This window comes from Rhinopithecus bieti, unplaced genomic scaffold (assembly GCF_001698545.2).
Source record: "Rhinopithecus bieti isolate Rb0 unplaced genomic scaffold, ASM169854v2 scaffold_36008, whole genome shotgun sequence".
Classification (NCBI taxonomy): domain Eukaryota; kingdom Metazoa; phylum Chordata; class Mammalia; order Primates; family Cercopithecidae; genus Rhinopithecus; species Rhinopithecus bieti.
This window is the reverse complement of record NW_016816204.1, coordinates 1,207,204-1,218,331: the sequence shown is the minus strand read 5'-3', so window position 1 is coordinate 1,218,331 and position 11,128 is coordinate 1,207,204. Positions and strand designations below refer to the sequence as shown.

Below are 11,128 nucleotides of genomic sequence, written 5' to 3'. Positions count from 1 at the left end.
CTGAGATTGCACCACCGCACTCCAGCCTGGCAACAAACAAAGCGAGACTCTATCTCAAAAAAAAAAAAAAAAAAAAGAATATGCATTAAGCAAGACAATACAAATCTCCAATTACAAAATCAGTAAGAAAGGTAACTGTTCTTACACTTGTGGGATGAACATGAAGATTTGAACAGGCCATGAATAGTCTGGCTGGGGGTTTTGAAGCAGGATGTCTTGGAAGCCAGTAGATTGTAAAGTTGTCCAAGAGACCCAGAGCCCCACTCAAAAGTCCAATCCTCCCATAGCCACTGTCTATCCCAAGACAAAGTCCAAAAAAGCTAATTAGTACCCACATCCAGCTCTAAGTCACACAAGAACAAATCTCTCCATGGGCCCTGTGCAGGTCAGGCCAGAAGAGCAAGGGCAACTCAGGATACTCCATTTATTGAACTCCAAATCTAACAAAATTAAGATCTCTGCAGAGTGTTTCAAGAGAACCTTGACTTTGTTCCCACTGCTATGCTCACTAAAGTTAGCTCACTTATGTTTCTGTAGCCTCTGTATCTGTAGCTTCTGCATCTGTTTTCTGAGAAGCTAAGAGGACTTCACGTGCCCGTTTCCTTCGCAGTCTCTCAGCATTTGTGATCATCATAGGATGCAGAGGGAAAAAGCCAGCAAGACCTAAAAGCAACAGATTTTTCACTTATTATAACACCGTATAAGCCAATGCTTCCCTAGGAACTCTGTCTCACAGAACTGAGGTCTGAGATCTGACCCAGTGCATGGATGTAAACCATGCTCCCCACTTGCCAAACTCTGTACTGCTTCTCCCCGGCAAGGAGACAGTGGATGTCTACTTCCTAACAATATTCCCCTTACTTTAAAAAAGATAAATTGACAGATGACCATTCAAAACATACTATTTCCATTTTTAGCATAAAATACCAGTCACCCAAAAAGTCTTACAAAGGAGTCCACAAAAGGGGCCTCCAGATTCAAAATGCCAATTAGATCACAACTTCAGCTCCCACTTCAGTCCTGAGCAGCCTAGAGGGAATGAAAATAATTCTTTTTTTTTCCTTTGAGATGGAATCTCCCTCTGTTGCCCAGACTGGAGTGCAGTGATGCGATCTTGGCTCACTGCAACCTCCGACTCCTGGGTTCAAGTGATTCTTCTGCCTCAGCCTCCCCAACAGCTAGGACTACAGGCGCGTGCCACCACGTCCAGCTAATTTTTTTTTTTTATTTTTAGTAGAGATGAGGTTTCACCACGTTGGCCAGTCTGGTCTCGAACTCTTGACCTTAGGTGATCTGCCCGCCTCAGCCTCCCAAAGTGCTGAGATTACACGCATGAGCCACCATGCCCGGCCGAAAATCATTCTTATACCCACTGTCCTGGAGCTGACTTCAGTTTAAAATCCCCTCAATAAGATAAGACCAGAGCTGAGTTACCCAGAAGCTTTTCCATAGGCTTAGTGAGGTGGGCCCCGCAGCCAATCCAATGACAGATCCTGTCTAGGTTGAGGGCAACGAGTTTTTCTCCATGACTGTTGGGCAATGGATCATAGGAGCCCAGCTGCTCTATGAAACGGCCATCCCTGGGACACTTGTTGTGAGCAGCCACAATGCGATAGAAGGGCCGATTGGTGCAGCCACCCAAGGCAAGGCGGATGGTTACGTGGCCCCCACGGTAGGCCTTGCAGAGGAAAGGAGCTGTAGAAAAGCAGCTGGTTAGGACACACAAAAAAAAGCACAGAAAGGGCAAAATGACACAGACAGCACAAGTCCCTTTTTCCACTGAAATGTCTCACTTCCAATCCATTCCTGCCAATTCAGTTTAGACGCTATTCTTCTTTGTGAAACCCCTCTTGGCCACTCCAGCCAACAATGACCTCCTCCTCATACCCAAACCCACTCGGCATGGGCTTCCCATTCACTAGGCTCTGTGACCTTGTGGGAGCCTTAGCTGCTTCAGTGGAGTGGAAATTTTTCACCGGTGATTAACGGGGGAAAAACTGGGAGAAGGATCAAATGTAAGGCAGTGTGGCTGCTTCAGGTTCGGGTTGCGTCCATCGCGCCTGGGAGAGCACCGCCCCACCCGGCCCCGAACTCCTGAGCCCCGTGACCGCCCGGTACGTCTCGCGGGGGCCCGATGACTCACTGAGGTGGACCATGGCGCTGCCGGCGTACGGCTCCTCAGAGCGCCCCGCTACCCTCACGCACCAGCTCTACGGCCTTGGCAAGGAAGAAGACAGACAGAAAGAAACTGCAGGCCGCACCGCCAAGCCGTCCAAAGCCCGAAAACCTTGACTCCGGAAGCGGATGGTCCACTCGCCCCGCCTCTTCCGCTTGCCGCCCTATATTTCCCATAATGCAACACGGTGACCCCTAAGGTACCTTAAACTGCTGCAAAAGAGGCGTTTCTCGTGGTGTCTCGTGGGCGTGGCGGTGCGGTCCCTCTCAGACTTGAGAGTCTCTGCTGGAGTCAAGTTTTGGGCGAATCCCAGGCGCTCCAAGAGAAATGCTACAACATCCATCCATCTTGCAAGCGTTGGTGCCCAGGCGCAACGCTGGGAAGTCAAATACTAAAGGGCGTTGTCCTTTCCTCGTGGAGCTCACAGTCCGCTGGGGAGACCGTGAGATGACAGCAGATAAACTAGGGCGATCAGTAGTACTCAGTGCAAGGAGAGCGAGCAGAGAAGGCAGACCTAATGCTTTCTGAGGAAGACTTCACAGAGGAGGTAGTGTCAGGGCCGAGACTACAAGAAGGATTATAAGTGACTAGAGTTTACTTTATCCTTCTCGTTAACTAAAACTAATTTACCTCTCACCTTTCCTCCTATTGTCGTCCCACCCCTGTCGAGGCAATCACACCTTAAAAAATAAAGGAGAGGTTATTCCTGCTTTTGCCGTGCTGTGATCCAGGGCAGAGGTGAAGTATGAATTTTTTTTTTAAACATCTGTAGCCCTAGAATATGGCTTCAGTGATGAGGGTAATGGTGTCTCCTTGGATCCCTAGTGGTTTAGATCCATGAAGATGCCTGTGTATGGTGAGAAGGTGTCAATAGCTCCACCTTCAGCAAAGACCTCTCTGTTCAGCTTTTTTCGTTTATTGTTAGTTCCAAAGGGCTAACATGCTCTTTGCCCTAATACAGTGACCCAGCATAGCAGTCTTCCTCCGGCCACCTTTGAAAATGATGCCTTAATTCTTGTATTTCAGTTAACTGAACCTGTCCAGAGACCTTAGCACCAGACTTCCTCCAGGAGTGATCCAATAAGCTTTCATCAGAAACCCTAATGACCCCACTATACCTTAATTTTATTATATGTATATATATGCCGTATAATTATAGCAATTACACTGTAGTTATTTATATAACTAAATACCTACATATAATTCAGTATACGTTAACTCCAGAACCACACTGATGAATTTTGAGTTTCATATCTTCATTTTTTATTGTGACCCAGTTTCTTGTCAACCAATAAAACATCCAGTAACACAGCCAATGGAAATAAATGAATGGGTCTCTGTTTATGGTGAAGATTCTTTCGTTCTCCAGCTCCAGACTTCATATGGTGAAACTCTCTGGGAAGGAAAGGAACTCAGAGTCCCATACGGAAAACTGTTCAGCTGGAGCGGTATCAGAAAGATGGATTTCCAAAGCCAACTGTTTCCTGTAGTGTGTGGATCTCTGCAAGCAGAGCCTCATCTTTCAATTTCAGCTACATTAAAGAGAAAGAAAGGGAAATACATATGTCATACGTGATATACTTTATGTGGCTTCGAAGACCCCTCTTTTGTGGGGCTACAGCTAAAGAACATAGTTCCCGGGGATGGAATTGGCTCTTCCTATATTCCCTACTTCATACTCCAGTAGAAGACCTTAGAACCTTGTCCTGGTTATTACATGGATATGTTTACTTTGTGAAAATTCATCAAGCACTTTGAACAGTCATGATTTGTACATTTTTTTTGTAAGATAACTTCATTAAAGTCTACTTTTTTATTTTTAAAAAGCGTTCACATTATTACCAGCATCTCTTGGCTAATGCATAGTATTCCCATCTGGCAAGTGATATCAGGGAATCAGAGACAGAAATCATAGGCTTATATTAGATCTGGTTTTAGTTTTAGAATCTAGATATGTAGTAGAGGCATCTAGGAGCCTACTGAATACCCATTTTTTTTTACTAACAAAATCTTAATTTCTTTTCAAGGCAGCAATGCAATCAGCTAAAAAGCCACATTTTCCTGCTTCCCATGCAGCTAGAGGTAGCCATGACCAATTGTGGCCCAAGTAAATGTAAACTAAAGTCATTGGGTAGGACACCTGGAGAAGCCCTTTATTTAGGGAAAGTCCTTTAAAGGGAAGTGAAGTAGCATGGCCCCTTTTTCCTTTTTCCCTTATTGTTCTTTATCTTGCCTGAGACATGGATATGATAGCAAGCTACAATGGCTGTCTTGCAACTATGAGGGATAGAAACTGCATGCTACAATTAGTGGAGCACAAAGATAGATGCTGGGTTCCTTGATGACATTGTGGAGCTGCAGTATGAGCCCTGGACTTTTCATTAGATGAGAAAAAACTAACTTGTTTAAACCACTGTCTTTCAAGTCAAGTTACTTGGAATTCATAAGTAATAGAACAGGCCGGGCATGGTGGCCCCCACCTGTAATTCCAACACTTTGGGAGGCTGAAGTGGGCAGATCACTTGAGACCAGGAGTTTGAGACCAGCCTGGCCAACATAGCAAAGCGCTGTCTCTATTAAAAATACAAAAATTAGCTGGGCATGGTGGCACATACCTGTAATCCCAGCTACTTGGGAGGCTGAGGCACAAGAATCGCTTGAACTGGGAGGTGGAGGTTGCAGTGAGCTGAGATCATGCTACTGCACTCCAGCCTGGGCAACAGTGCAAGACTCTGTCTCAAAATATATATGTATATGTAACTGATAGAACAGACCAGGGGTTGTTCATGAGCCAAATCCAGCTCATTACCTGTTTTTTATTTGTTTGTTTTTGAGACGGAGTCTTGCTCTGTCACCCAGGCTGGAGTGCAGTGGCATGATCTCGGCTCACTGCAAGCTCCACCTCCTGGGTTCACACCATTCTCCTGCCTCAGCCTCCCAAGTAGCTGGGACCAACAGGTGCCCGCCACCATGGCCCTGCTAATTTTTTTGTATTTTGTAGGAGACAGGTTTTCACACCTGTTAGCCAGCGATGGGTCTCCATTTCCTGAGCATTTTTTTCTGTTTTGGAAAAATGTTTTCCCCCCCCCGCCCACCTCGCTCCAAGTGCTGGGATCTACAGGCATGAGCCACCGGCGCCTGGCCATCTACCTGTTTTTTTTTTTTTGTAAGTAAAATTATACTGGAATACAGCCATTCACTTATGTAATATACTATAAGCTGTTTTGTACTACAAGTGCAGGTTCAGTAGTTGCAACAGCACTGTTTGGCTACACATCCCCCAAAATTTCCTATTTTGCCCTTTACAGAAAATGTTTGGCTGGACCCTAGGACTAAACCAACCACTACATATTACACGAGGAAAAATGAAGGGCCCACAATATTATTAACACAGTTAGTTAACGGCAAAACCAGACATCATAATTCAGGTTGACTGACTCCCAGGTACCTTATCTATCTAACCTATTATATATTCTCTCTAAAGAGTTGGAGAAAGATCACCCATGATAATACATTAGGTTTATTATTACAACCCAGCAGCCCCACATAAAAATGTGCTATAGAGGAATGGAGATGATAATAAATACAAGAAAGTCCGAAAAAAGCGACCCTACCCCCCAATAGTGGTGTGATATATGACGAGCATCGGTCGCCTTAATCATGTACTGTAGGCCTGGCTCAGCTTTAATTGCGCCCAACCTGAAAAAGTACAGCGCTGGTGATGATGAACAGGTCATAACCATTATGTTAAGGAAAACACCAATTGCCTCAGCAAGGCAGAGGCACCTACACCTAGGCAAACTTTACACTTCCAGTTAAAAATTCTGAAATTCATTTGAAAACTAGCAAATTAAAGGCGTAGGAGAAAAAGGTTTTTTTTTTTTTAAAAAAAATCCTCCTGCTGGGCACAGTTGGCTCTTTGCTGGACGATGGTATGAATCAGTCTGCATTTCGGAGGCAACAGGCGAGCGTGTACTGTCTGCATTCGTGTAATCTGTGGCGAGAGCAGTGTTTGCACGTACTCCAAGCTGTGGCGCTGTAGCTTAGGTCGATACCAACCCCTCCAGTTCGTCTTGGACTCAAAATACACAACAATTAGACCGAGTGTGGTGGCACGTGCCTATAAGTCCCAACTACTCGGCAAGGCTGAGACGAGGAGAATCGCTTCAGGAGGTGAAGGTCGCAAGTGAGTGAGTTGAGATTGGTGCCACTGCACTACCCAGCTGGGCAACAGGCGGAGGCTCCATCTCCAAAAAAAAAAAAAAAAGAGGAAAAAAAATTCCTCCTTCATTTTGAAAAGCTTAAAGATAACCTGGCCTCTCACCTTTTGAAAGCACCATGAGTCATTTGTTCCTCTTAGGATTGAAGCCATTTTGTTAATAATAATTAACACTTACCAGTCCATACTATGTGATTTACATTGTTTTCATTATTGATATTGTTTTTAGTGCTTTAAGTTCATTCTTAATCCTCAAGACCTAGGAGATAACTACTGTTATTTATTATTCCCAGTTTACAGAGAGGATAAGTAACTTGCGAGGGTTATGAAGCTAGTAAGTAGAGGAGCCAGGTTTAAAACAATGCAGTTTGACTCCAGAGTCCAAGTTTGTAACTACTACATTACTCTGTCTCTAGGAATTAGAAAAAGTAGGTATCAGAATTACTTCTATGAAGATCTGGATATGAGATAAGAACACTAACTACTCCCCCCAGTTGATATTATTATTTGCATGAAGGACTCCTCCAGAAGTTAAATGAGATAATATGAATCCACTATTCTACTTCTTGAGTTTGTTACATAGTAACTAACTTAGAGCATCCAAAGTCACTTGGTAAAGCTTAAATATGTAAGAACCACAGAATGTTCAGGTCTGAAGGGGACCTGGGGAATATCTAGTCCAATTTTCTGACTAATGCTAGTCCATATGAAAGTTTTACTAGTTCACAAAACTTTCATACCCTAAACCCTTACTTCCTACAAATCTACACTTTGAAATGTTCCCACCTGAAGTTCACTGAATTGCCAGCAGCATTTTCCAGCACACCTTCCCTTCCTATCACTATTACTTTGTTTCCCTCCTGCCACAGGGAGGCAGAGGCCCAAATGATGTGAGGATCCAGAATACCCAAAACAATTTTGAAAAAAATTTTTCTGCTGTCATGAACACTGCTGCAGTAAACATACTTGTACATATCTTCTTCTTCTCCTTCCTCTTTTTTTTTTTTTGAGACAGAGTCTCACTGTCACCCTGGAGTGCAATGGCACGATCTCAGCACTCTCGCGATCTCAACACTGCAACCTCTGCCCCCCGGGTTCAAGGGATTCTCCTGCCTCCAGCCTCCTGAGTAGCTGGGATTACAGATGTTGTACATATCTTCTTGTATTTTTCTTAGGATTATATCTAGATATTGCATTGCCAAATTGTAGATACTAATGTAACTAAATAATGCCACATTGTACTTAAAAGTAGTTGTGCCAATTTATATCCAATTACAACTATGAGAATCTTCATCAGTGCTTGTTGCAGGAAGTCAGGGACCCTGAATGGAGAGACCAGCTGGAGCCATGGCAGAAGAACATAAATCGTGAAGATTTCATGGACATTTATTAGTTCCCCAAATATTTTTATAATTTCTTACGCCTGTCTTTACTGCAGTCTGTGAACATAAATTGTGAAGATTTCATGGACATTTATCACTTCCCCAGTCAATACTCTCATAATTTCCTATGCCTATCTTTACTTTAATCTCTTAATCCCATCATCTTCATAAACTGAGGATGTATGTCGCCTCAGGATCCTGTGATGATTGTGTTATCTGCACAAATTGTTTGTAGAGCATGTGTGTTTGAACAATATGAAATCTGGGCATCCGAAAGGAACAGGATGGCTGCGATTTTCAGGCAACAAGGGAGATAACTATTGGTCCTCACTGCCTGTGGGGCCAGAGAGAACAGAGTCATATTTCTCTTCTTACAAAAGCAAATAGGAGAAATATCGCTAAATTCTTTTTCTCAGGAAGGAACAACCCTGAGAAAGAGAATGCATTCCCAGGGGTATGTCTCTAAAATGGCTGCTCTGGAAGTGTCTGTCTTATACGGTTGCAGACAAGGGATGAAATAAGTCCTGGTCTCCTGTAGCGCCCCCAGGCTTATTAGGATTAGGAAATTCCTGCCTAGTAAATTTTAGTCAGACTGGTTGTCTGCTCTCAAACCCTGTCTCCTGATAAGATGTTATCAATGATAATGCATGCCCAGTGGGACATGAAATTTCATCAGCAATTCTAATTTCGCCCTGGTCCTGTGATCTCGCTCTGCCCCCATTTGCCTTGTGATATTTTATTCCCCTTGAAGTATGTGATCTCTGTGACCCACACCCTATTTGTACACCCCTCCCCTTTTGAAATCCATAATAAAAACTTGCTGGTTTTGCAGCTCAGGGGGCATCACAGAACCTGCCAACATGTGAGGTCTCCTCCGAACACCCAGCTTTAAAATTTCTCCTTTTGTACACTTCCCTTTATTTTTCAGACCGGCCGACACTTAGGGAAAATAGAAAAGAACCTACATTGAAATATTGGGGCTGGTTCCCCCAATAAGTGCTAATACCATACTTAAATTTTTGCCAATCTGATGGCTGTGAATTTCTGCCACATCATTATTCTAAGTTGCATTCTTATGCTTACTAGTGACACAGAGCTTCTTCTCATACATGTATTAACTTTTACAATCTCCACATTAGCAAACTGCATATTCCTATGTTGTCCCCCATGCCCCTCCCCCTCCTTTTTTTTTCTTTTTTGAGACAGGGTCTGGCTCTGTCATTTAGGCTGGAGTGCAGTGGCACAATCACAGCTCACTGCAGCCTCAACCTTCCAGGCTCAAGTGATTTTCCCACAGTTTTAAAGTTGGAAACTCATGTATAACAAATGACACTAAAATAAAGTTTAAGGACTTTATTATAAATATTTGCAGAATTTATAACAGAGGATTAGCATCCAGGTTATATAAATAGCTGCTACAATGAGGAAAATCTCTACAATCTGATTTTAAAATGGGCACAGGGCTGAGTGCAGTGGTTCATGCCTGTAATCCCTGCACTTTGCAAGGCTGAGGGGGAAAGATCGCGTGAGCCCAGGTGTTTAAGACCAGCCTGGGCAACACGGTGAGACTCTGTCTCTACAAAAAATGAAAAAATTAGGCATGGTGGCACACATCTGTTGTCCCAGCTACTTGGGGGGCTGAGGCAGTAGGATCATTTGAGCCCAGTAGGTCGAGGCAGCAAGTGAACTGTGTTCCTGCCACTGCACTCCAGCCTGGGTACCAGAGCAAGAACCCGTCTCAAGAAAAAAGAAAAAAAAAGGACTCAGATCTTAGATCTTTAGGGCTGGGCATAGAGGCTCATGCCTGTAATCACAGCTCTTTGGAAGGCTGAGGCATGAGGATTACTTGAGGCCAGGAGTTCAAGACTAGCCTGGGCAACATAGTGAGACTCTGTCTCTACACAAAATAAAATAAAATAAAGTATCCAGGAGTGGTGGTGCATGCCTGTAGTCCCAGCTACTCCAGAGGCTGAAGCAGGAGGATCCCTTGAGCCCAGGATCATTCCACTGCACTGCACTCCAGCCTCAGCAACAGAGCAAGACCCTATCTCTTAAGAAAAAAAACTTAGGTCTTTAAACCAGTTGGAATTGTATGTGGTGTGTGAGGTAAGGAACTAATTTTTTTTTTTAATGTGGACAGTAGCCAGTTGTCCCATCGTCATTTAGTGAAGAATCCATCTGTTTCTCATTTTGCAGGTGCTATATAGTGTCTTTATAAAAAATAGCTATATTAAGGCATAACTTATATACCATAAAATTCACTAATTTTAATGTTATGTTGTGCAAACATCAGCACAATCCAGTGTTAGAAGACTCCTATTACTCCAAAAAGTTCTTTCATGCCTGTTTGCACTTACTCTCCATCCTCACCTTTAGCTCCAGGCAGCCATTGATCTATTTTCCTTATTTCAAGTAAATAGAATCAAATAATATATAGTCTTCTGTGACTTGCTTTTTTCACTTACCATAATATTTTTGAGGTTTATCCATATTGTTACATGAATCAGAATTTCATTTTAACTGCTGAGTAGTACTCCATTGTGTAAATATTCCTCATTTTGTTTACCTGTTCACTGATGGACATGTAAAATGTTCCCAGTTTTGTACTATTATTAAATGCTGTGATAAAATTCATATACAAATTTTGTGTGGACATATGTCTTCATTTCTCTTGGCTAGATATAGAGAAGTAGAATTGCTGGGACATATGGTAAATATATGTAACTTTTTTAGAATCTGACAAACTGTTTCCCAAAGTGTTGTACCAATTTACAACCCTATCAGTAATGTATGAGGACTCCAGTTCATCCACATCCTTGTTAATACTTGGCATTGTCTATCTTTTTTTTTTTGAGACAAGATCTCATTCTGTAACCCAGGCTGGAGTGCAGTGGTGCCATCACAGGGGCTCACTGCAGCCTCAACCTTCCAGGATCAGGTGATTCTCTCATCTCAGCCTCCCAAGCACCTGGGACTACAGTCACCCGCCACCACGCCTGGCTAATCTTCGTTTTTTTTTTTTTTTGGATTTTTAATTTACTGTATTAGTTTTCATGCTGCTGATAAAGACATACCAGAGACTGGGCAATTTACAAAGGAAAGAAGTTTAACTGGACTCACAATTCCAAGTGGCTGGGGAGGCCTCACAATCATGGTGGAAGGCAAAGAGGAGCAAGTCACGTCTTACGTGGATGGCAGCAGGCAAAAAGAAGCTTGTGTAGGGAAACTCCCGTTTTTAAAACCATCAATCTTGTGAGACTCATTCACTCCAGGAGAGCAGTGCAGAAAAGAGCCACCCCCATAATTCAGTCACCTCCCACCTGGTTCCTTCCACAACAAGTGGGAATTGTG

At 43.3% G+C, this 11,128-nt stretch overlaps 2 protein-coding genes across 2 annotated transcripts in view; both read right to left on the bottom strand.

The window, feature by feature from the left end:
• Positions 1-56: 56 nt before the first annotated feature.
• MRPS16 (mitochondrial ribosomal protein S16) lies at positions 57-2,352 on the bottom strand. The gene is made up of 3 exons (XM_017854535.1): positions 2,144-2,352; positions 1,435-1,695; positions 57-663 (listed from the first exon to the last, which is right to left on the bottom strand). Exons 1-3 carry the CDS (start codon positions 2,154-2,156, stop codon positions 524-526), a joined length of 414 nt encoding a protein of 137 aa, XP_017710024.1. The 5' UTR covers positions 2,157-2,352; the 3' UTR covers positions 57-523.
• A 53-nt stretch (positions 2,353-2,405) lies between these two features.
• CFAP70 (cilia and flagella associated protein 70) overlaps positions 2,406-11,128 on the bottom strand; it is a 118,489-nt gene continuing 109,766 nt past the window's right edge. Inside the window, exon 25 of the mRNA XM_017854515.1 lies at positions 2,406-3,708. Coding sequence (XP_017710004.1) covers positions 3,628-3,708 — 81 coding nt within the window. The 3' untranslated portion in view covers positions 2,406-3,627. The remainder of the gene's footprint in view (positions 3,709-11,128) is intronic.

Coding starts and splice junctions, on each gene's coding strand:
- MRPS16 (XM_017854535.1), bottom strand. Junction 664..1,434: donor GCCTATGGAAAAGCTTCTGG/GTAACTCAGCTC, acceptor TGTTGCTTTTAG/GTCTTGCTGGCTTTTTCCCT.